Source organism: Mus caroli, unplaced genomic scaffold (assembly GCF_978045245.1).
Source record: "Mus caroli unplaced genomic scaffold, Mus_caroli_1 scaffold_5, whole genome shotgun sequence".
Lineage (NCBI taxonomy): Eukaryota > Metazoa > Chordata > Mammalia > Rodentia > Muridae > Mus > Mus caroli.
The window spans coordinates 31390539-31417628 of NW_028227260.1; the positions used below are offsets into that span (position 1 = coordinate 31390539).

The following is a 27090-nucleotide window of genomic DNA, read 5'->3' on the forward strand; positions in this document are numbered from 1 at the left end:
GCTAACTGAATTTTCTGTACACCTGGGATTTAAATAAAAAAACTGTGTTGGTTTCTTAATTGAGGTAAATAGTACTATAATGTCTAAATCCAATTTTCATTCACTGTAAATACTCCCTTCAACCAAATTGAGTCTCCCTTTGATGTCTTAGTATCATGCAGAGTATCTGGGTTATTATTCTGAATTATTAGCAAGCATTGTCCAGAGATGATGACTGAGAATATGAAAGATAGGAGGTATGCTTAAAAAAAACCTTTTAATTGAATAAATCTCTCTTTTGATGTGATGTGTTCCCTTTTTTTCCCCTATTAAAACCTTGTTAGTCCAAGACCAGCATCAAGTCTGTAGTCTGACAAGACCAGATTTATTGACTCAATACATTGAGGAGAGGCAGTCCAGCAGCTGTCAACTGATCTTTGATTTTAAAAAAGTATAGCATTAAGATTTTAAAAATCTGAGGAGGTCAGAGGGAAGAATTGGTAATTGCTGGGTTGGTTTCTGGAGTAGGATAAGAGAAGGGGGAATTAACTTGGGCTTGCATTTTGTCAGGAGCTAAGGGTAGCTTAACTATTGGGTATACTTAGTAGTAAATGTTGATAACAAAGCAGATCTGGGCATCATTGGTAGGGAAGTAGTAATCACTCAAGGGAGGACGGGTCCCCATGGCATTTTACAACTGCTACATGACCCTGGGAGAACCAGTGTTTTCTGTTAACTTTGCAGCTGGCTTTATCTGTCTGTCCTCCCACCCTGATTAATGGCAGGGCTGCTTATTCTCACTCCATACTGACTTTCACTCTTTCAGTCCCGGGAAAGGTTTGTCTCTCTGCAGCCCATATGTGGAATGCTCCAAAATATTCTGGACAACAGAGGATTCTTGAGAGAGATGGTTTTATGAGTTCAGTCTAGGCGAATTGTACTTGTAAAGGGCTGAAGGGATGCTCTTACCTTATCTCTAAACCTTTGTTTCTTTAGTTGCCAAGTAAGGACAATGCTGTTTAGTTCAGCTGACTACCATGAGACTCCAAACGTGATTTAGAATGTCAAGTGGTTTTGCAATATTCCGAATTTTATAAAACGGGAAATAGTATTGTTGTTATTAATATCGTAATTCTTTTCCAGCAAAACCTACAATCGAAGACTAAATAGGGTTGAGGCTGGGGTGTCTAAAGTACACTCAGCAAATGAAGAGAAGTTAATCAATAGGTCTTAGATGGACTTTAAATATTTTATGTATGTATCAAGGCTAAAACTCAATGTGGAAATGTGAATAGTGAATTCCAATCCTCCTTCAAAAAATGATATTTCAGATAAATGACAGTTTTCAGATTAATGGCAATTAAGGCTGACCTGGGCTAAAAAACATGCTGCCTATAAAAGCTTTATTTTCTATCGAAGCTTTTGTATGATTTATAAAATGTACTTTCACATATAGAGGTGTTATGATTTTTGATTTATTTCAATCAAAGGAAGTTGACGGATTCATGTCCCTTCGTCTGGTAGCTGGGCAGAGTGAGTAAAGAGACTCCTTTTGAAGCCTAACTCTGGGAAGATCAAGCATATGTGCAGTGCTTAAAGGCACTGACAAAATGTGTGTGAAGTTGCCAGAACAGAGTCTGTCGTTTTGCTCTGGGACTCTAATTATTTCCTCTACATAGGCATCAGTGACATAAAGACATTTGGATAAATGATGGATACATATATGACCCTGTCCCCCTAGGGCAACAACTACTTGCAACATAGCCAACATAATCTCTGCGTGTATATACGCTGATATCCACATAGTATGCGATTGCCTTACAAAACACTTCTCGGAATATACTCCTTTCATTTAGTGACACATAAGTGTGTTATGAGGAAAAATACATGCCGCTATGGTGTTGTCGGAAAAGTTTATTTTTAAAATTTGCATATGCTTTTTTTGTTGTATGTGGGGACATGCATGTCCCAGAGCATTTTGGAGGTCAGCGGATAACTTGTGGATATCAGTGTTCTCTTCATCATATGGACCTGCATCATCAGGTTTGGCACTAAGTACTATCTATCTTACTGGATGAGAAGTGTGGGTTCATAATAGGTTACTTGGTAGCTTCTCAATCATCACTTTAAGGATAAAATATTTTAATTTATATCTATTTTCTCTTTCTTTAGAGTATCACATTCATTCAAGCATAGAGAACATGTTAACTTCCAGATATGACAAGAAGGCCAGAAGGAACTAAAAGCAAGAGGGAAGAAATCAATACTCAAAGCAATCGAAGTCTATATTTACTTCGTAGCCTTTCATGAACTGAGTGGCAATGAAATTATTTGCATTTTAAGAAGCATTTCTGATAAACCTGAAGAGAGATTGACTATGTGTTTGGAGGCCAACAATTATAAAAATTTTGGTAAATTGTTTTATAGTGTTGCCCGAGGAGAACACATTTGTAATTGGTAGAGCAATTCTTTGAGTGAGATTCATAATAGAAGATTATTCTCTATTGGAGGAAAGCAATTGTGAAATTCATCCAGACTCTTTAACCAATTAGATACAACTTACATCCCTGTAGGAATTTTTAAAGTCTTTTCCTCTTTTTGTTTAATAAGATTGTGTCAATGTCATCTGGAATTTTTACTACTAATGTGGAATATATACCTCAGTAGCAAATTTGTATATATGAATATTAATTATTATATAAAGTATTAATATATACATATATTTAATTTTTGAGTCTTGAATATTAACTTAAAGAAATTCATGAACACACGCACAATTGAAGAAGACTTTCTAAGATGCTCATCCTCAAAGGCTAGCCCTTCCTGTGAACTCTTTATTTCTAATTTGAAAAATGAGTTTTTGTTCAGCTTTTGCAGGCTTATAGAAATTATAAAGCCCTTCACAGTAAGAGCCCGGATCGATTCTCTTCTAATGATTATTTGAATTATCTGAAAAGACATGGTGAATTTTGGAGATTTCTTGGAATCATTTCATATCACAGAAAGAAACCTACAGGCCACACATGAAATCTCACCTCTTCTACAAATTACATCTTACATAGCCAGTAGAAGAATTTTGGTGTAATTGTCTGGGACAGGTTGGCAAGTGTGATTTAGATACGTCATTATGAATTCAGAGTTTCTTGTGGATCAGTTTTTATTTTAGCAATCCCAGATACATGGAAAAGCTGCACCTATCCTTTCTTAAAATGAAATTATATGGAATATGTGCAAATCAGGAGGTGTTAGGGAACATCAGGAATGAAAGTGACCCTTAAAGCAAACAAGAAGAGTCCTGAAACCTTGGCAGGATTTGCACTCAAAGACTGGACAAGCCACTGGAAAATTGCTGTGTTCAGAGGTTGCACTTCCTGAAGATCAAGGAACATTATATCATTGGCCATCTTGTGACAGTAAATATCAGAGTATTTTTATTTTTATCTAGGTAGCATATTTTATTTTATTTGCTTTTAAAATGTTTTAATTGAAACAGAACTACATTATTTTCATCATCCATTTCTTCCTTCTAGTCCTGTCCCTCAGGTATCTTCACCCTCTCGAATCTTATGCCTTCCTTTTCTTTGGGAAAGATGTTACAAGTTGCAATACATACTTATAGGCCAAAGCTGCCTCCAGGCCCAGGAAATGAGAGTCTGGGCAGAAGGGCTGGTTCTTCATTTGTCAATTGCCTGATGACTCCTTAGTTACAATTTCTGTTTTATTTACTTTACAATGAACTTTAAGAAGATTAATAAGTACTAATTAAAATGTTAATGGAGTTTCATACATCAGCTCTATACACATAAATAGCACACACTGACCAAATAGATTAACCTTTCCCTTTCCACTTCCCAATCTCTAACAATCATCATTATACTTCCAGGTAATGCACTGTTGATATGCACATACAGCCCAAGAACTACAAGATGATCAAAACTTGAGCCAATTAGAATGCCTTTTATACAATCTATATGTGTCTCTCTTTCAAAACTCATATATTAAGAATACCAAATATATTAGTGTTAACAATTGGGCACTTGGAATTGGCTTTAGTCATGAAGGCCTTGCTCTCATGAATAGAATTAGTGCTTTTATGAAAGGGATAAAAGAAAGCTACTTTGCCCCTTCTGTTATGTGAAGACACACTGAGGATGCCTTTTTTGAAGAACAGAACCACAGCAGGCTCCAAATCTGATGGTACCTTGATCTCACCTTTCTTGACCCTCATGATGGTGACAAATATTTCTGTTGCTTATAAATTACACACTTTAAAATAGTTTATTATGATTATCTGAAGAAAGAAAGACAACCTGGGAGGAAAACATGTATCTAGAAGTCAGCTTTATTTATAGAAATGCCTGTAAAAGAAATCCTCTAATTAAAAGTTTAGCATTTTGTATGTAGAGGTATGCCCACTGGAGAAAATCTGTGGGTCATAGGAGAGCTCAGATCATCTCTGGGTTCTAGTAATTATATTATTATCATTTTTTATTAAACTGTGTAATTTGTCCCAAACTGCTACACTCTGTAAAAAAAAAAAAAATCCTGTATGTTTCTTGACTTTAGAGGCTAGAAGACAGAGTCTAGTAATTAATTTCTATGTTAGTATAAGTGTCCATAGCCTGAAGGAATGCTGGAACACACACAAGCTCCTAAATAAATCACAGATCACACAATTAATATTACAAAATGGCTGGCTATGTGTTTATCTTGGCCAGGAAACCCCGCCTCTTCATTTTTATTTCTCTAAAGGTGTCTCTATTTAGCTAGTGGGTTTTGTAAAATTTTCAAAACAAACACTCTGCAACTTTCCACCAGTGCAAGTAAGTTATGTATTTCTCCTAAAAACAAAAAAACAAAAAACAAAAAACAAACAAACAAACAAAAAAACCAAAAACCTTTTAGTAGGGGGTTCTGAGAAACTAAAGGAAGAAAATACAATCAAATCAAAGAAACAACAGCATTTTGCAAGACCCTGATGGCTGACTCGCTTAACACCTAATAGAGTGGCTCTGGCTGTGCTCTGGCTTCACTTCATGTTTGCATGTTTTATCTTCTACCAGCTCTAGAGAACAGCAGCTTTTCGTCTGAAAATGGCGTAACTACATGTCAATGTAACTAGGCATCTATCTTAAAAGTTAATCCTGGACAAAGAGAGGTCAGCAAAAGCTAAGGGGATCCGAACTGAAAAATGGATCTTAGTTAATGAGTATGCATTGATTTTAATTCATGTTCTAATAAATATAGAAACATAAGTCATTAATAAAAATGGGAGAAATTTGGTTAAGATAATTAGGAATTATCTGCAATATATTTACAAATTTTCTGTCCAAAAGTTTTGAGAAATATTAAGCTTGTTTGCCAAACAAATAAATCTTATTTTCTAGAAGAGTCCAAAATTTTCCAGCACTTAGACGTGATAGACATTTGAGGCAATAAGAATGCTAATACTGTATTTTCCTAATAAATATTTCAATATTAAAAAGATTCCTAAGGCCAACAGCAATGGACAGGTCAAATTGGGTAGGGAAAAGCCCACTAAACCTCAGGCCTTCATGAAACACTTTAGGCAAACTGAGGAAAGCTGGGAGCAGGAGAGGTGCTCTTTCCCAGGGACACACACATTGGTGGTCCAGTGCCAAATGGTCAGTCTTGGGAATATACATACAAGTAACATTATAAGAATCATAAGCAGGTTATATTCTGGGAGACATGTGTACGTATATATACAAGAACAATTAATGAGAAAAGAGGGCATGGATTTGAAGGAGAGCAGGGGTGGGCACATGAGAAGGCTTAGAGGGAGGAAAGGGGAAGGAAAATGTTGAAATTCTATCCTCCTCCCTAAAAAGAGAGGACAATAAAAGTGTGGATGTTCTCACCATTAATTCAGGCATGTAGGAGGCAGAAGCAGGAGGAGTTCTGTGAGTTCAACACAGCGTAATCACACAGAAATCCAGGACAGCCAAAACTGCATAGAGAGACTCTGTTAAAAGCACAAAAAGGTGGCTCCCATGTCATTAGGAAAATAATTTTGTATAATAGATTTATATCTCAAAATGCAGAAAAATGACTCATAATTTGCAATATTTCTATAGTAACTGTACACAGATGAGGTTAATGGGCCTGGCCAACTATAACCAGGTTTTGTTGTTGTTTGTTTGTTTGTTGTTTTTTTGAGACAGGGTTTCTCTGTGTAACAGCCCTGGCTATCCTGGAACTCTCTTTTAGACCAGGCTGGCCTCGAACTCACAGACACCTGCCTGCCTCTACCTCTAGAATGCTGGTATTAAAGACATGTGCTACCACTGCCCAGCTATGACTTGGTTTTGTCTACAACAACAACAACAACAACAACTACTACTACTACTACTACTAACTACTACTACTACTACATCAAAACAACTTTCACAGCAGCATTGAACTTTCTCACACAGGTGTTTTAAGGGATAGTGATAGCACAGTAGGATGCAGACAAAAACGGGCAGAAACCATGACAGATTTTGGTTCAAATATTGGAATGTGCTTGTCATTTGTTGAACCCTCCCCAGCTCTCTGTACTATTAGCAACTGTGAGTCCATTTACTATTTTCCAAAAATTTCATTTGTCTGTTGCATATTACTTTTCATTGTGAGTCAAATCTAGAAAACCCAAAGTAGAGGTGGTATAAAATTCAAAGTAATATGCATTTTAAAATATATTAAATACATGGGTATTTTAACAATGTAATCAATACTAATAATTATATACCATATAAACTTTTGTACATTTTCTGGTTTATTTATTTCATGTTTAAATATGTTTTGAAACATAATTTATATGATTTTAATATTTCTGTATATATCTGTGTGTCCTTAAAAAATATTCCCAGCCTGGTATGTAGAGTGGTTTGTAACAATAAGCCTAGATGCTAACATTTGCATCAAAGCTACATTACTCTGCAAATTAAGAAGACATTCTTAGCCTTAATGTTTTTGCTCTTTGATTCAATGAATACCATACTGAAAAATACTAAATGAGTGTCAGATATGAAGATGAACAATTAAAAATAAATTTTCCGTAAGTTGCACTGAAATATAGTTTAAAATATTTCAAAATTAAGTGAAAATATAAATGTATACTTTATATATATAATTTGCCTACTTCATATCTAGATATTTAACTAAGCAAAAATGAAGTATAGTTGCTTATGGACATCTGTATATTAAAGTTCATATCATCTTTACTGATTCCAAATCAGACACAACTCCAATACAAGCAACAGATAAGTGAACAGTCAAACTCTTATATGATATCTTGACATAGCAGTACTTATTGGTAATAAGAGAAAGAGCTATTTATGCACATAACCCATGCCTAATCGACTTGCCAAATAAAATAATCCAAACACACAGCATATCTGCTTTATTATTCTGTTTATATAAAATTACAAAATGTGGATGGATTTATAGTGACAAGGAGATTAGTGTTGTGGAAAGGATTTCAAAGGGGCGCCAGGAAACAAGGGGTGATAAGTTCTTTATGGCAAGGGTTTTGCAAGCATATGCATACATCAATCAGCTTGTATGGATTGTAAACCTTAAATTGTGTGTTGTTTATTGCCTGTCAATTATAACCCGATAAAACTGTTTTTTTTTTATATTTTTTATTAGGTATTTTCCTCATTTACATTTCCAGTGCTATCCCAAAAGTCTCCCATACCCTATCCCCCCCCAACTCCCCTACCCACCCACTCCCACTTTTTAGCCCTGGGGTTCCCCTGTACTGGGGCATATAAAGTTTGCATGTCCAATGGGCCTCTCTTTCCAGTGATGGCTGACTAGGCCATCTTTTGATACAAATGCAGCTAGAGTCAAGAGCTCCGGGGTACTGGTTACTTCATAATGTTGTTCCACCTATGGGGTTGCAGATCCCTTTAGCTCCTTGGGTATTTTCTCTAGCTTCTCCATTGGGAGCTCTGTGAACCATCCAATAACTGACTGTGAGCATCCACTTCTGTGTTTGCTAGGCCCCGGCATAGTCTCACAAGAGACAGCTATATCTGGGTCCTTTCAGCAAAATCTTGCTAGTGTATGCAATGGTGTCAGCGTTTGGAAGCTGATTATGGGATGGATCCCAAGATATGGCAGTCTCTAGATGGTCCATCCTTTATTCACAGCTCCAAACTTTGTCTCTGTAACTCCTTCCATGGGTGTTTTGTTCCCAATTCTAAGAAGGGGCAAAGTGTCCACACTTTGGTCTTCATTCTTCTTGAGTTTCATGTGTTTAGCAAATTGTATCTTATATCTTGGGTATCCTAAGTTTCTGGGCTAATATCCACTTATCAGTGAGTACATATTGTGTGAGTTCCTTTGTGATTGGGTTACCTCACTCAGGATGATGCCCTCCAGGTCCATCCATTTACCTAGGAATTTCATAAATTCATTCTTTTTAATAGCTGAGTAGTACTCCATTGTGTAAATGTACCACATTTTCTGTATCCATTCCTCTGTTTAGGGGCATCTGGGTTCTTTCCTGCTTCTGGCTATTATGAATAAGGCTGCTATTGAACATAGTGGAGCATGTGTCCTTCTTACCAGTTGGAACATCTTCTGGATATATGCCCAGGAGAGGTGTTGCTGGATCCTCCGGTAGTACTATGTCCAATTTTCTGAGGAACCTCCAGACTGATTTCCAGAGTGGTTTTACAAGCTTGCAATTCCACCAACAGTGGAGGAGTGTTCCTCTTTCTCTACATCCTGGCCAGCATCTGCTGTCACCTGAATTTTTGATCTTAGCCATTCTGACTGGTGTGAGGTGGAATCTCAGGGTTGTTTTGATTTGCATTTCCCTCATGATTAAGGATGTTGAACATTTTTTCAGGTGCTTCTCTGCCATTCTGTATTCCTCAGGTGAGAATTCTTTATTCAGCTCTGAGCCCCATTTTTTAATGGGGTTATTTGATTTTCTGGAGTCCACCTTCTTGAGTTCTTTATATATATTGGATATTAGTCCCCTATCTGATTTAGGATAGGTAAAGATCCTTTCCCAATCTGTTGGTGGTCTTTTTGTCTTATTGACGGTGTCTTTTGCCTTGCAGAAACTTTGCAATTTTATGAGGTCCCATTTATCGATTCTTGATCTTACAGCACAAGCCATTGTTGTTCTATTCAGGAATTTTTCCCCTGTACCCATATCTTCGAGGCTTTTCCCTACTTTCTCCTCTATAAGTTTCAGTGTCTCTGGTTTTATGTGGACTTCCTTAATCCACTTAGATTTGACCTTAGTACAAGGAGATATGAATGGATCAATTTGCATTCTTCTACATGATAACCGCCAGTTATCCCAGCACCATTTGTTGAAAATGCTGTCTTTTTTCCACTGGATGGTTTTAGCTCCCTTGTCAAAGGTCAAGTGACCATAGGTGTGTGGGTTCATCTCTTGGTCTTCAATTCTGTTCCATTGGTCTACTTGTCTGTCGCTATACCAGTACCATGCAAAAACTGTTTATTTTTAAAAATCCACTGAGTCATATCCTAGAAAGGGGAGGTAATTACTTTGGGTTCATATAATTGCTATTCTTGCTGAAGAAAACAAACTCAGAGCTTTTGGATAAAAGAAATGCAATTAGGAACTAAAGTAAGTACAAATATATTTAACACATGTCCTTTTGATGGATAGTTTCTTACTCCGAAAAGAAGTGAATAGTGGTACACTCTAAAGTAGATATAGTGATAATAATTTTAAGCTTGATTATTATAAAATGACATAAAGTAAGTTCAATTATATATGCTACAAATAAATCACTAAAGTTTATTAATATAATTTTACTAACAGAAAGCCTCAAGTTTAAGGACTTTAGATGTGTGAATCACTGTTTTCTGTACAAGTATGCTATGCTAGGCCACCAACACAATCAAAATGAAAGACCTTGTAGAGGACACAGAGTTTGGTGGGTAGGAAAAGGGGGCAACTAAGAGAGGAGTTGGCGGGAAAGTAGGATGAAAACACATTGTAGATAATTCTCAAAGAGATGATAAAAATAAAACCTAGAAAATGACATAATGAAAATAGCTTTATCAAAAACCCTGTTGGGGTAGTCCATGACTGAAAGTATCAGCACTAGGAAGGATCAGGAATTCAATGCTAGCCTTAGCTGTAGAATACCATACTTCGAAATACTCTTCAAATGGCTTTATTGAGATAAAATTCAAATAAAGATGATTTTCCCATTGAAGGTCTATATTTCATTGTTTTATAATGTTTAATATGGGGCAATCATGATTTATGTATAGATATATGTATTTATTTATTTAATGGTTATTGATGCTTTGCTGGATTGTATGTCTATGTTAAGGTGCTGGATCACCTGGAATTGGAGTCACAGATATTTGGTTGCTGTCATGTATGTGCTTCTAGTTGATCCTGGGACCTCTGAAAGAGCAGCCAGTTCTCTTAACCACTGAGCCATCTCTCCAGGGCTCTCTAGAATACTTTCATTTTGTCAAAAAGAAGCCCTAGTCTATGAGGTCCAGGATTTTATTTTGGAGTCTTGAAAAAATACTTGCAGTAGATAATGGTAGTGGTTTTACAGTATTAGGAAGTTACAAAAACCCCATGGAACTGAACACTTGAAAGTGTATAAAGTTGGATTTGGCAACACTTGCAAAATGTAGCACCTATACAATATGACTCTAAGCACTACTTACAGCATCTGTCCACACCAGCCTTAGACAGTCAGGAATCAATTTTACAACTCTGTAGACTTTTCCATCTCTAGAAATTTCTTACAAATGAAATTACACAATATGTGCTCTTTTGCCACCAGCTTATTTTTACAGATGTTTTCAGGACTGTTCATGATATTAGTACATGCCAGTACTTCTAACTTTCTTACAAAATATAATATTCCACTGTGTAGGTATACCACATTTTATCTTTCTATCCCATACTTGATAGACATTTAGATTTCTTCCACTTTTTACGTGTGAGAATGTTGCTACCATCATTACTATGCATATTCTTATGTGGATATATGCTTTGATTTGTGTTGCGTAAATACCTAGAAGTTGTAGTGCTGCACCATCTAGTATACTATGTTTAAGCATTTAAGGATTTAACAGATTGCTATTCAAAGTTATTGTACTATTTTATATTTGTATCATCAGGACATGAGGTTCTCAATTTTTCTACATCTTCACCAACATAACGTGTAGCTCATATTTTTTATTTAAACTATCCTAAGGAATATGAAATGGGGTCACATGGTTTTTATCTCTGTGATACCTGACAACGTCAAGTACATGTTCCTACACTATTTTTCCTAGAAATGCACTAATTTCAAAGATGGTTTTAGAAATTATGGGCCCTAAAATGATCTATAGGTTAGAATTATTGAGTATACACATGAACATTGACTGTCAAAGGGGTAATTAAAGATCATATTTGACTTAGGGTTTTACTGCTGTGAACAGACATCATGACCAAGCCTCTCTTATAAGAATAAAATTTATTTGGACTGGCTTACATGTTCAGAGTATCAGTCCAGTATAATCAAGGAGGGAACATGACAGCATTCAGGCAGGCATGGTACAGGAGGAGCTAAGAGTTCTGCTCTTCATCTGAATGCTGCTAGCAGAATACTGACTTCCAGGTAGCTAGGATGAGGGTCTTAAAGCCCACACCCACAGTGATACACCTACTCCAACAGGGCCACACCTTCTAATAGTGCCACTCCCTGGGCCGAGCATATACAAACCATAACAATATCAATTTTGTTAAATATTATATAGCATGCTTTTTATGCACAGTGCTATAATATATACTCAAGAAAACTTGAGTCAATCACGATGCACACATGCCTATAGTTTTATCTATTTGGTTTGACTGTAGTGGGAGGATCCCTTGATTCCAGGAATTCTAAGACCAGTCTGTACAACAAAACCAAACTCTGTCTCAGAAAACAAATACATGAAAGTACATATTAACACAAGTTCTTTGAAAAATTATATTGATTCCTACTGCATGATTCTTAATGAGAATAAAGGAAAAGTGTGCCTACACCTATCAGTATCCATTATATACCAGACTGAAAGAATGCATGTATTTTTATTGCACAAATGATTTCAATATTTGTGTGTAGTGATTTAAATATTCTAGGCCCATGATTAGTGGCACTCTTAGGAGGTGTGGCCTTATTGGAATAAGTATGGCCTTGGAGGAAATGTGTCATTGTGTAGGCAGGCCTTGGAGAGTTCCTATGTTCAAGCTCCACCTTGTGCAGAAGAGAGATCCTCCTGGCTTCCCGCAAAAGACAATCTGTCTTCCTGGTTGCTTTCAGATCTAGATGTAGAACTCTCAGCACTCTAGCACTATGTCTGCCTGCCCATTGCCTTGCTTCCTGTCATGAGGATAATGGCCTAGAAGTCTGAGCCTGTAAGCCCACCCCAATTAAATGTTGTTCTTTATAAGACTTACCTTGGTTATGATGTCTCTGCATAGCAATGAAACCCTAAGACACCAGCCCAACTCCTAACTGTGTTATGAATATTTGTCTTTATAACCAAAGATAAGTAAGCACAGTCCTTGTCATGAACCAAAGAAACTTCTCTTTGCAACAGACAAAAATGATTACGGAGTAGCAGAACCAATCAGAAGATAAATCTACAAAATAACTTACCCAACTAAGGTTTGGGGAACAGTGTAGAAGACAAGGTGGAAAGATTATTAAGAGACGTGGAAACAGAGTTTGCTGTGAGATTGTATCTCCTAAGGGTTTCAGAAGTTACACCCATAAAGTTTCACCAATATGACTCCCCAAACAGGAGATGACCAAGGATAACAACAATAAACATGATAAAGTGGATGGGGGAAAGCCCAGGAGGGCCTAGTCCTACACAAAGGGCTACAAGTGACAAAGGGTGCTGAGAACGAGAGAAACAGTCCCTCAGGGAAGAACACAGCACTTAGTTATCCAATACGAAATGTCCAGCCCTGAAAATGTACATACAAGTAACATTATACAAAATGAGCAGGTTATATTTATGTATTTAGGAATATATATGTACATGTGCATAGATAAATTGAGAAAGAATTACTGAAAAGTAGAGGCCATGGATTTGAAGGAGAGCAAGGAGTGGTTTTGGGAGGATTTGGATGCAGGAAAGGGAAGGTGAAATGATGTAATTATATTATAATCTCAAAAATAAAAGATACGGTTAGTCTAAAAAGACAAAGCAAATGAACTGAACTGATAGCTACACACCAAGATGGTATAACAATAATAGAAAAAGTAGAAACATTGAAGGAAGTGTTACACAGAAAGTTCAGTATCTTTCAGAAAATAAACTTTGAGAATCAACAGTCATTTTGGCCAAGTATCAGATTTCTACTACTACTACTGCTACAGCTTTACAGTTATGACATACAAAGGTTGTTTGATCCCCAAGTAGTAAATAGAGATTTGCCCAGCAAACTGAGATGTCACCTGCAAAGTTTAAAGCCTTGCTAATTACTGGCATAGAAACAGTGACCTAAGCTTGGAAACATGATGAAATCTGCTTCAACAGCTTTGAGGGGATCATTAGATTTTTGATGGCATCTTCCAAGAACCTCAAAAAAGACTATTAGACACTTGCAAATAAGCCTTTTTTGCCAATGTGCATTTTAAAAGAAGGTTTAACTCTTGGTCTTTCCAACATATCAGATATTAGAGAATGGAATGGTTGGTAGTTTCAATGAGCATGGTTTATTGATCAATCACAAAGACAGCAAATAAAAATCAACAAGCTGACTCCTGTACCTTATTTCACCTTCTCTAATGTGACCTGCCAGTTCTTCAATAAACTTCTCGCCTTTCATCCAGTAGATCATTGGTCCAGACTCCCCACTGAATCCAAAGAAAGCTTTGCAAGGGATGTTCAGAGGTTTACCTGAGAAAGCGAAAAAATTATAAATTAGAAAATGCCTTCCCTTTTTTTATTGAGAGACAAGGATGGCCAGTTAACATACATAGGCAAACTCAGAGGTGGCCTATTTTTCAACAGTTCTTGCATGTGAGAAAAAAGTTATTATGAGGACTTTTGGGAAATCATATAAAAATTTAAGCTAATATTAAAACTGAAAAAGTAAATAAATTATCACTTTATAACATTTTAATGATACTGTACCTCTCCCAAGAACCCAAATTAAAGAATGAAAATCATGCCTAATTATTTTTCCTTTTTGAGAGTATTCCTTACATGGGCTTGCTTTTAAAAATTAAAATTATTTAAGAGCATAATTTAGTTCTTGAAAGTGTGAAAACATACCAACAATAGACTACTTGCTATTAAGATTGTATAAGCTTTAGTTTGTTTCTTCCTATTATAATCTACTTTAAGAAAAATGATACAGAATGATTTTTAAATTTCGGTGTTGACTAAACCAAAAATTGTTGTGAGGATTACGGAATACCTCAACAGTTGGTCATTATTATTTCTCATAACATTCATGAGATCTTTCCAGAAGTGAAGGACTGAGTTGGTGAGTGCCCAGGTGGAATTAAAAAGCAAGAGGGTGACTATACATCTCTGTGTTTTCTCTCCTTTCTACACCTCTGGTGTATGGAAAGGCATGCATTTGTGTCTGGATGTACATTTGTGTGTGTGTGTGTGTGTGTGTGTGTGTGTGTGTGCGTGCTCACAAGTCAGGGGTCAACATCAGGTGGCTTCTTCTATCCCTTTCTAAATTTTTGAAACAGAGTCTCCTCTGAAGTGTGTTCTTTCAGATGGCAAGTGAGTCTCTGGAACCTGCTTCTCACTGTCAATGCCAGGATTAAAATTGGGACATGCTGCCATGCCCAGGTTTTTATTGGTGGAGGCAATATGAACTAGGTCCTCTTGCTTGTATAGTGAGCAATTTACGCACTGAGCTATCTCCCCAGCCCAATGACGGTTAATCTTGGTTATCAACTTAATCAGACTAAGAAATATCTCAGGGATTAGTTAAGCAGACCTCTGCCTGTGTTCCCAGTGGCATTTCTTTCTTTTTTTTTTAATTGGATATTTTATTTACATTTCAAATGTTATCCCCTTTCCTGGTTTCCCTCCCTTTCGAAACACCCTATCACATCCTGCCTCTATGAGGATGTTCCTCCACTCACCCACCCACTCCCACCTCCCCACCCTCGATTCCCCTTGACTGGGGCATCTATCGAGCACAGGAACAAGGATCTCTCCTTCCATTGATGCATGACAAGGCCATCCTCTGCTACATATGTAGCTGGAGCCATGTGTACTTCTTTGTTGATGGCTTAGTCCCTGGGATTTCTGGTGGGTCTGGTTGGTTGATACTGTTGTTCTTCCTATGGGGTTGTAAACCCCTTCAACTCAGAAAACTATATTATAAGGGCTCTGAAACAATCACTTGAACCTGAATGGATTAGTTTTATGATTGCAACTTTGGAGTTTGGTGAAGGGTGTGTTGTGAAGCCTATTGGAATAAGGTTCCTTTGATCTCTAAGATACCCTTTCCCCCTTTGTGTACCCCCTTCTATTTATATTCAAGAAACAAAAGAAGGACTTTTTCATTGGAGACCTTCTGTCTCCACTGTTTCTGCCCAAGTGCATGATGTTAAGCTACCAGGAATTAAACTTTATGAAAGTATAAACCTAAATAAAATTTTACTCTATTAAGCTGTTTTGTCTGTTACTTGAACTGGCACAACACTCACTAATGGAAAACAACATTCACTACTGGAAAATTCATGCTCACTCTCATAGACTCTAGACACTCTTCTTCCCCTGGTTTTAGATACTAAGACTAAAGTTCACCTGCTCTGGGAATAGCCACCAATATACTCAAGCACTCCTGCATCTTCAACTTTTGTACCAAGAGATGTACTGCAAGCTTCCCTAGCTCTAATTTTTAAGACTTGTTACTGTTTTGTTTGTTTGTTTGTTTGTTTTTAAATCTTGCAAAAGCTTGCTGTAGTCTGTCTCAATTTCTGTAATCAAATGCATTAACCCTCTTAATAAATGATTTATCTTCACACTGGTTCTGCCTCTATGGAGGATCTTAATTTATAAATTAAAATTCAAAATTTGAATCACAAATATAAGAGAGGTGCCCAAGAATCAATGGGGGTGAACTTATCTGTGACTCACTAAGTTGGGAATATGGTACCTGAAGAGGCCACCTCCTGCATCCAAAAGAAACCCCAGTGGAGTGATAGGAACACCATCCCACAACAAAACTTTTGGTCCCAAATTTATCCTGTCTATAAGAAATGCAGGTACAAGGGATGGAGCAGAGACTGAGGGAATGGCCAATCAGTAACTGGCCCAATTTAAGATCCATCCCGTGGGCAAGCACCAGTTCCTAACCTTATTAATGATACTCTGTTATGCTTACAGACAGGATCATATTGTCCTCTGAGAGGCTCCACTCAGCAGCTGACTCAGACAGATACAGTGACCCACAGTGAACGGAGCTATGGAAGAATAGGAAGAAAGATTGTGGATCCCAAAGGGGATAGGAACTCCACAGGAAGACCAACAAAGTCAACTAACTTGGACCCTTGAGGCTCTCAGAGTTGGAACAACCAACTAAAGAACATACAGGGGCTTCACCTATGCTTCCCTGCTCATATGTAGCAGATATGCTGCTTGACCTTCATGTGGGTTCTGAAAAAGTGGAGCAGGGGCTGTCCCGAAAGCTGTTGCCTGTATGTGGGATATGTTCTCGCTGGGCTGCCTTCTCTGGTCTCAGTGTAAAAGGAAGAGCCTAGCCTTGCAGATACTTCAAGTGCCAGGTTTGGGGGACAGAGGATACCCAGAGGGCGGGCCCATCTACTCAAAGGAAAAGAGAAGAGGGGAATGGAGGAAGTATTGTAGGAGGGGTGACTGGTTCGGGCAATGAGCAGGATGTAAAGTGAATAAGTAAAAAAAAAATTAAATTAAATAACCAAAACTTAATATAAGTATAAATGATATCTAAAGGCAAAACTCAGTCTTGCCACATATTCCATATTCTTTAAACAACAATAGTTTACTGTGCTTAAATAATTCTAGGCAAGGTTTTAGTACCTTGTTATGTATATTTTAGCTATAAATTTATCATCATATAAACAGGCATTTATTACTTTCCTATAATTAATTTTATGTGTTTCTTTTCTTGCAAAGTAAACAGGTATTGGGAGAATGAGATAGGCAATACAACACTGACATTTGACACATGAATCCCTCAGTTCATAAGTATATACCAAAATAAAATTGTCTCCAGAGAGTACATTTTGCCATTGTTTGGAGCATTAGACAAAACCACTTCAGAATATTGTCCTTGTGGAGCTCCCATCCTCTATCTGTTCCATATAACTTTATATAACATTCTCCCTAAAATTTATCCATCACTTTCATGCTCTAGTTACTACTTTCTGAATCCTACTATCTTTCATCACCACAGCTAGAAAATGGCTTTCTTTGAGGATCACTTTCAGAAATGAGCAGCTGAGTAGGAGCTAGAGTCCATATGAAGACATAGTGGAGTACAAGACAGACACTTGGAGATAGGTTGGGTTTAGACCCCAAAATAGATATATTGACAAGTATTTATTTTATTAAAATATTAACATTTCCCATCTCAAATTTCAGATCCTGGATCTTTGTATTCTTCTGTAGATGTCTGTTGTGGGAAATATTTTAAAAAATGGAATCAGCATGTTCCAGAGCTAGAGCTGATACTGGCTGGCCACAGAACTCCAGTCGGGTGATCTCAACTGAGTGATCTCTCTGCTTGCCAACTGTCTGTCAGGAACCTCTCCCCCAAGTTCTTCTCACTACCTCACACACCCCATGGTCAGCCATCACAACACCCAATTACCTGGTAGAATTAAAATTCTTAAAGCTTATAGTTAACCAATCAGATTTATGTATCACAATTATATTAATCATAATTTATGAGATGCCAATACATTAATTTCAGAACCAATTGATAATGATAAAAGTTTTATTCCAATTATTCTAACCATATGATATCATAACTACCTGTGGCTGGTTCCAGCCATGGTGGTGCATGTCTGCCTCCATTCTCCTCTCTCCCTTCTATGATCTCTGTCTCTGCCACTCTTAGCACTGCCTCCATTTTCCTTGTCCAATCACAGGCCTCTTGCTGCCCTAATGTAATTGGACAGGGAAAATCCTGCAACCGTTGTCCAATCTGTTAAAGTCAATAATCTACACAATATGATTGATACATGTTCATCTGAAGTTATATAAAAGTATGCATTATAGAAAGTACACTGGAGTAAAATCAAGACATTTAACTCTTATGCCTAGATCAGTCATGACCATTGCCTGTGAACTAATACTCTATGTTAAAAAATTTCTTGTGTATATAATGAGATTGGAAGATAGTAATAATTTTGAGGATCTCAAAGAAGACAAATGAATATGAAAGTACTTCATGATCTCAGATACATCATCACAGTTGAGATATATATATATTTTTTTGCTTTCTGAGTGTTTTTTAATTTCTATGAAGAAATTAAATTTCAGGAGGAGTCTGAAAACTGTCTTGAGACAGAGATATTTTCATTTTGATCATGTCAATCTTGTGTTTTTTTTATTTATGAGCATCTGTAGAACAATATATTTTCAACATTTTCTTGAAATGTTGTATTTTTTCTTGTATTTAGAATATATATAATTTACCTGAAAAGATTTTAAGTTTTCTAAACCTGAACAGGTTTCACTTTCCTATATTTTTCTGCCTTTCACTCTCATGACATTGAAGGAACAATAAACCAGATCACAGAAAAATTAACAGATTGTGATAAGCTTTATTTTTAGGGATTCTAATCACTGAAACTTCCACTATACAAATATATATTGGTTATTTTTCTTTTTCGCTATGTTGAAAATGTATATTAAAATGTCTTTTTAAATAATGTGTAGGTGCCTATTACTGGCAAGATTTTAATGAAGAAAATTATTGCAGTGTGTAAAAAGGGGGCTTCTTGAAGTGGTCCAGCAAAATATTACAGTGTCTGCCCTTTCCCTTGACACTGCATCCAAAGTACTGGCAATTTATCTTGTAACTCTTCTCTTCCCATCAGAAAGATCCTTGTTAAATAAACACAAGAGATAGATATTTCAGAAGTTTATTTTTTACTGTGCTTGGTAAATATCCTTAATCCTATGTTGATGGCCTGAAACAGTAAAACTGTTCAGCCATCATCTGCCACATTCAAAGGAGAGTTCCCTAGGGATCTTTTATCAAATAGTTATGTTGAGTATGTGCTAGAGAGGAGATACTCCTCTTCTAAGAGGCATGAGAAGGCTCTCTGGATTGATGGGAAATTGATTTTAAATGGAATTTCTCTAGGTATCTGTGACACCCACCCTATGTGACAAATCGTAGCTAGGAGTAGCATCTGTTAGCTACTGTATTGTTTTGTCTCCAGAGAGTTTGAAAGTCACTATGTAACTTTGTGTCTAATTAGTAGAAATAGTCAATTCACATTTGCATCTGATCTTTTAAAAGTCTATCATATAAAAAGAACTTTGTCAGTACTAAGTTAAGCGGTTTGTTCTTGTTGGTTTGGTTTGGTTTTTGAAAGTGGACTACATGAACTGGCTTGCTTATCCTTTGCTTAGCATTGCTTCAATTTTGTTTCTTAAAGCGCTCTCTGAAAATCAACATTTGAAAGGTTGCCTTGAGACTTTGAAAATCTAGAAATCATAACCAGCTTTATTATTTTTGCAACTATTACTTTGCTAGATTTTTGTCTTGAAATAGATGCATTCAAGATAACGATGGACTCAGGAGAAATGTGTCTAAAGCGGTAGCACAAATATTTATATACTACTGAATTGCCTTTAGCATTAGAGCCCAAGTCCAAGATTCTCTTCTCTTCTCCCTCCTTTTCCCTTTCTTTCATGCCTCTCATCCCCTGACTTCTCCCTCCCCTGCCTTCCAATCTCTACTCTTCTGGAGATTGAACCATTGCAATTGTTCTGCTTGATTCTAAGCCCACAAAGCTTGGGGATTTCAAATGTGATTTTCACATAAGGAAATTAAAATACAAAGAAGTTTGTGATGACTGTAGTGAAGGCAGGGTTCCTGTGCCTATGGGGAATGGGGAGTGGGTGTTTGTAAATAGGTAGAAAGAAAAGTAGAGCAGTTGGAGAATGATGGAATCAATATCTTATTACACACTGTTCAGAAATCAAAGATACACATTAGCAGTTTGCTGATAAATATTTAACAACTGGCATGTTAAAAATAAATATTCATGTAACAATACATTTATTAAATACTTTATTGATAATAAAAGACAGAAAACCCAACTGACACATAATGATGAGAATAAATGAAATATTTTTATTGTGAGTGTTGTATAGTCAGTAGATTCTCACTGAACACTTTCATTTCTTTGGAGAATTGTTATTTATAAAATATCTTTCTGCAATGAAAAACCAATGAAGAACAAATATGAGTCTTGGTCTATGCCTTCATTGATATTAATGAGAAAGTTAAAAGTAAGATGATAAATGAATTTTAGAGCATCATAGAGTTTTCAGTTGTGTGACTGACATGCTTCGATGACATGGATAAGAGATTTTATTTTGCATTTCAAACCCATATAATTATTCCTCGAAGAGCTTTTAAGGATCCCAAGATTGACTTAGCAGATATGAGAAAACTGCAAGCAAGAGTGAAAATAGAAAAGGAATTCTATTTTCCATACATCCGAATATCTTCCTCTACCACGGACTTTCTAAGAATTTCTCGAGGGCAACAACTTGCTGTTTAGTATAGACATCCCCAATCTCTGGACATTTTTTTTTTTTATGTTGGCCACAGCAACCATCATTGATTTTTCTTGGACACATTTTTCTATATTATTTGTTTTTATCTTTAAACACTGTTTAAACTCTTTTTAATGCTTCTCAGATTGTTCTCTTATGCCTATTTTGTGAACTGAGTCTTTTCTCATCTATGTGAGTGGAAGCACACTCACTCATGCACTCATGGTAGCCAGCATTTTTTTGGTAAGGTTTCTAATTACATGGCTGTTTTTGTCTGTGTTTGTGATTCTTTTTACTGAGCATCTTGAGGACTGAGAACTATAATGGAATCCCCTCTGAGCACTTCCAAGCTTGCCTCTTTTCATATTGCTTGCTTGGCAAGTTTTTTTTTTTTTCTGTTTTTACCTTTTTCCTCAGAGTTGTTCACCTATAAGCTAAATGAATCTTAATTCCATCTGCATGCTTTCCAGATCCACTATCTCTAGAATATATCTGTCAGTTCACAGTTATTGCTCTATGTTCAGTGTGAATTTCCTGAAACAATGAGGAGATTTTTCTAGTACTGTCTGTAGTTGATGGATTTTCAAGAATTGCAGGATATCTGAGCATCTAGTTCCACACTTTTTAAAAATATCATGTGTCCCAGGATTTCTCAGACACTGAGCCACCAACCAGGCAGCATACACTAGCTGGTACAAGGCCCCTGACACATATATAGCAGAGGACTGCCTGGTTTGGCCTCAGTGAGAGAATATGCACCTCAAGAGACTTGAGGACCCAGGGACTGGGTCAGCTTGGCAGGGTGGAGTGTAGGGGAGGGGGCATCCTCTTGAAGATGGGGGAGAAGGAATGGGATCAGGAACTGTTGGAGGGTGGACTAGGAGGAAGATAATGACTGGACTGTAAAACATGATTAAAGATATCTATATCTATCTATCTATATACATATACATATCTATCTATCTATATCTGTCTATCTCTATCTATCTATCTATCTATCTATCTATCTATCTATCTATCTATCATGTGCAGAACTCTGAGACTCTTCAGGCCCACATCTGGTTGTCATGCGTACTGGAGCTAGTCCCCTTCCCTGGTTTTGAGTTAGCTTTTCTTTCCCAAAACCTCACACTTGCCTTACTTGGTTTGAAACTTGAAGTACACATGAACTTATTTTAAAGTAGAATTTTCCAGTGGCTACAACAGGATCTTTGCCTTTAGCATACCAATTAAGCCTACTATGTTGCGTTTGTGTCTATATAGATACCATAGGAATGTGTAAATTGGGTAACATCAGCCAGAATGACATGAATTTTATATATTTCATTCTCAGGAAGTTGTTAAAACACTCCTCTTCCTCTTGCTGCTACCATAAACAGAGATCATCCTTTCTTCTCCAGGATCACACTTAGATTTGGCTTTTACGAGATAAGATGAAAAGGGGAAGAGGGTAGTCATTAGGTCAACATAAAAGCTTGTCAATTTCCCATTGGGCTTTATGCATGCAAGTTTGTCCCTTTCTATTTTTTTTTTTTGTTTTTGTTTTTTTTCCGAGACAGGGTTTCTCTGTATAGCCCTGGCTGTCCTGGAACTCACTCTGTAAACCAGGCTGGCCTCGAACTCAGAAATCCGCCTGGCTCTGCCTCCCAAGTGCTGGTATTAAATGCATGCACCACCACCACCCGGCAAGTTTGTCCATTTCAAGAGGTTTATTCATTTACCATGAAGGGAATTCACAGTCAGAGCACACATCTCTTCTGTGCACTGGGGAGAGTGTCCTGAACTACATGCTGCAGTTTAATCAGTTAGTGACAGGACACACAGAGCACGGAGGGATAATACCTTAGGCTGTAAGCTATATTTAAGAATTTTCTTAGTAAAAATGTCACTTTCTCTATGTAATCAAGTCTGTTTTATTTTCATGGGGAGATAAAGGGCAGACTCACAATTTTTAAATGGGGAATGTCTCATTTAAAGTATCTTACAGTTCATGCCATCTTTCCAAAGTAATTAAGAAGGCAAATACTGGCTGTAGATCTAACTCAGCTGAAAATTCCTTCTTATCATGTACAAGGGCCCATGTGTTCTGGTCCCAGAACAGCAAAACAGTTAAACTGATAGTAAATTAATTTAAGAAAAGAAAACGAATCCAAGGATATTGTTAGCATTTATGAGGTTTCCCCGCTGAAATGTACGAAAACACAATGTCCTATTTTGATAACAAAATTATGTTTCTTTCCCACCTCTGAGCATGTATGCATATGAATGTGCATGTGAGTACATACTCCTGTGTCTCTGCATCTGCCCATTCCCTCCCCCTCCCTCTGGTCACCAACCCACCCACTCCCTCTTCTTGGCCCTGGCATTCCCCTATACTGGAACATCAAGCCTTCACAAGGACAAGGGCCTCTCCTCCCATGGATGTCCCACAAGGCCATCCTCTGCTACATATGCTGCTGGAGCCTTGAGTCCCTCCTTGTGTACTCTTTGTTTGGTGGTTTAGTCCCTGGGAGCTCTGGGGGTACTGGTTAGTTCATATTGTTGTTCCTCCTATGGGGAAGCAAACCCCTTCAGCTCCTTTGGTCCTTTCTCTAGCTCCTCCATTAGGGACCCTGTGCTCAGTACAATGGTGGCTGAGAACATCCAATTTTGTTGACATTTTATTCCTTTCTTTAGCTTTTCCTACTAGTCATCCCACAGGTTAAGTACCTATTTGGAACCAAAAATACAATGGTGAAAATGTTTGTATCTTTGCTTACTCTGAGATTCCAGTCTGAAATCAACTGAATGGGTTATTAAGGTTTAGAACAAGGCCAGAAAGAAATTGACTGGCTTTACTGAGGTCAACGTTAAAATCAGAAGAAAGAATCCATCATCTATAATTCACTTGCTTTAATCCATGGCAGTGTTTAATGGACTAGAGACAAAATTGCCTTCCAATTAGTATGCATCTAGAAAAGATGTTTCCAACTACCACAGTGATCTTATGCTACCTTTTTCTAAAACCTTGTCTTTCTCAAAGAGGGGCCCTTTACTCAATATTCTCTAAATTTAAATTAGAAGCTAAAGCCACTGAGCTGCATTTTGGATTATATTTGATTGTGAGCATAACATGGTATTCACTGCCCAGGAAACAACATTTGATGATGAAGGAAAGTAAATACTAACATTAATTGACCTGGGAATGAAGAAGACTTGGAAAAATATATTGATATCTTAAATAACAATAATTATTAATCAGAAGGAGAGAGAGAGAGAGAACAGGAGCTAGAAAGTCATGGGAGGGGTGCCGTACAGAGAAGAGCACAAGTACCCTCTCTCTCTCTCTCTCTCTCTCTCTCTCTCTCTCTGTGTGTGTGTGTGTGTGTGAATCTTTTCTTGCCAAAATTATAGGGAAATAGCATGACAGTTTCAACTGAAGATGAAAAAGAACAGTTTTCACACTTATGTATAATGGGTTGGCTTTGGTATAATGGGTTGGCTTTGGTTTACAACTGGTTCAGTGTGACAAGTGATGTGATGCTTGGTAGAGGATGAGATGTTTAGAGTTAACAGGAATTGTTCTAATGAATTGCCACATAGTCTCTATCTCAATATAAGTTTCTATTATTATTTTTTCCCTAAACGACCAGAACCTCCATTTTAACTACCCTTCATGTAGGTAACCTGCTTAGTTTTTTTTTAACCTTTCATCCAGTCAGGTTAAAGACCTATGGGCTCAGTAAATATTCTAGTCCTTAGCTATATCTGCTGTCTGAAGGCTCTAGGCAGAGGCTAGACAGTACATCATGGGAAAGGCAGTGGTGTCTGAACCCTAAATTTGTGGCTTCAGCTTTCCTACCATGTTACTGTTTTGTTTCATAAATTCTCTCTCCCAATAAGCTTCAATTGTTTTCTTTTAAAAAGTGATAGGGTCAATTAAGAAGTTCAAGGAATTTCTCTCAACATTCTTCCAAATTGAACATTTTAAGCAAGTGTTCTAGAACAATATATCTTAGACTATCACAGGTTTGGTGAGCTATGTCGCTTGTAGTTCTACCCCTCTTTAAAAAACAAAAAAGCACTTGCCGATTAATTGAACAAAAGAATAGAGATGCAAGTCTCTGTTCCTAGGGTAGTTCTTAGCTTTGGCTTCATGATCCCATGGCCCATGATGTTTTGTTTTGCAAGGCTGGATGTCTCTGGACTCTCAGTTCCTCTATATTCTCTAATCTCTGCCTGTTTATTTCAGAGTGGGCTTCCTGCCTATGAGACCTACTTTGCCTTGAACCCTTGTTCCTTCCTAGTCTCTGGCTCTTGTTCCTTCCTAGTCTCTGGCTCTTTGCTGCTTATATTGGCTCTGATGATCTTGGCTTATGGCCTGCTTTCCTTGACCCACTGGTCTCCAGATCTCAGCTTGACAAAAGGATTTTGAAAAGCTCTCTTGGGGGAAAGACAAAGTCCTTGGATTATAACTTAATGTGTCGGGAAGTCCAACTCATTCTCAGCAAAATGAGATGTCATGAGAGTTGAATTAAGCAAATTTCTCCCCCCTCTGTATGCGATTTCAAGAGGATGTATAGTTGCAAAAGAATTCATTTGGACTAAATTAATAGTTCAAAATTCAATGCACATTATTTGCTCTGTTGTGCTAAGTAGAAGGAAAGAACAAACCACTTCACTTGCTTTGAGATAAAATTATTTCACTTCCTAAAATTCCTTGTATTGACCTAGAAATCTAGATTTCTCTCAGAGTCAGCCTATATAGAATTGCAGTAAACACAGAACACTAGATAAACATTGCTTTTTCTGAAAGACACTCCCTTTGTCATTTGAAAACGTTTGATGGGAAACAGAAGTCTTCTCTTTCTTTGCTGTCTACCTTTTGCCTCATCAAAAGTAGTCTTGAATGCCATACTGATAAGATCACAATTTCTGGTGCTACAAGCAACTTGCTAGTCAAATCCTGCTATACAAGTTTGTAGGAGAAACACATCAATAAAACTGCTGCATGTCTCAGTGTGCATCTGAAGACTGATTCAGGGATTACATGGTGGCTGAAGAAAACACTGATGTGTTTTTTCTGGACATGATGGTATGATCTAAACTGTGGCTATGGAAACCTTCAGAAAATCTTCAAAAAATAAAAACAAAAACAAAATATGTCAAGGTTTTAACATAGGTACCATTCACTTTGGTGAATCTCACTTGCTCTCTGCAGACTATCTTTGAGAAACTAATGCTTAAAATAATCCCACAAAGATCCTTTTATCCTTTAGAAAATAGAAGTATTGAAGTTCAATGTCCAGTTGAGAAAAATGAAATATAAAGCTATCCACAGATTGCTGATCATATTTTGGTGACTTTATTGATTCCACAAAGTTTTGTAATGGTTCTTTTGGACTTTGAATTTCCTCTCACTGCAAATATCTGTAGTGTCACTATTCAGTATGCTGTGATTTGTAGCCTACATGGTTGACACTTACTTTACCTTTTACCAATGCCACCTTCAAGCTGCAGACACCAAGCTCTAGTTCATGTTTCACATGTAACATGAAATGAACTTCAATCTCTCCTAGTGTACACTCACCTATTTCTTTTGTCTATATCATATTTTCATATGGCCACAGAGATTTGAAAGTTTAGGTGTGCTCTGCTTCATACGATTTTTACAATAAACATAAACAAACAAGGCCCTTAGTGGACTTTGTTCATTTTAATTCTCACAGAAAGGTGTTGTTACTACCAGTTTACAAATGAGCACACAGATGTAGAAAAGGGTTAAACAATTTGTTCAAGATCATAAATCATGCATAGCTGATATTTAGAATAAGACTTTAGAGCCAAAAATCCTCACCACTCTTCCATGTTACTTTTAACAAATACATGTTATGCTCTTTAATGATTTTTTATTTCATATTAATTTCTCTCTGTGTCTCTGTGTCTCTGTCTGTCTCTGTCTCTGTCTCTCTGTCTGTCTCTGTCTGTCTCTGTCTGCCTCTGTCTCTGTCTCTGTCTCTGTCTCTGTCTCTCTCTCTCTCTTTCTCTCTCTCTCTCGTGTATGAGTGTGGCCATGTGTGCCTGTACACATGCTTGCATGAGCGCATTCATGTGTGTGTACATATGCAATAGCACACATATTGACATCAGAGGACAGGACATGTTTCAGAAATCAGTTCTCAAACTTATTTCTTTACAGGAACTAGCAAGATATATAAGCACATTCCAATGGTGCTTGCCTGATTTTTTGATAGCTCAATTTTCTTCATTCTGTGTGTTTTAATTGATTTTATTTTTGCTGAATTAAATGTGTTTTGTGAGTTACAACAAATTCATTAGGCAGGGGGAATAGTAAGTCAGTGC

The 27090-nt window shown here is 37.1% G+C and overlaps 1 protein-coding gene across 1 annotated transcript in view; it reads right to left on the reverse strand.

Moving 5' to 3' along the window:
* Positions 1–27090, reverse strand: part of Il1rapl2 (interleukin 1 receptor accessory protein like 2) — a 664928-nt gene that overhangs the window by 41841 nt on the left and 595997 nt on the right. The window contains exon 6 of the mRNA XM_085838339.1: positions 13761–13890. Coding sequence (XP_085694465.1) covers positions 13761–13890 — 130 coding nt within the window. The remainder of the gene's footprint in view (positions 1–13760; positions 13891–27090) is intronic.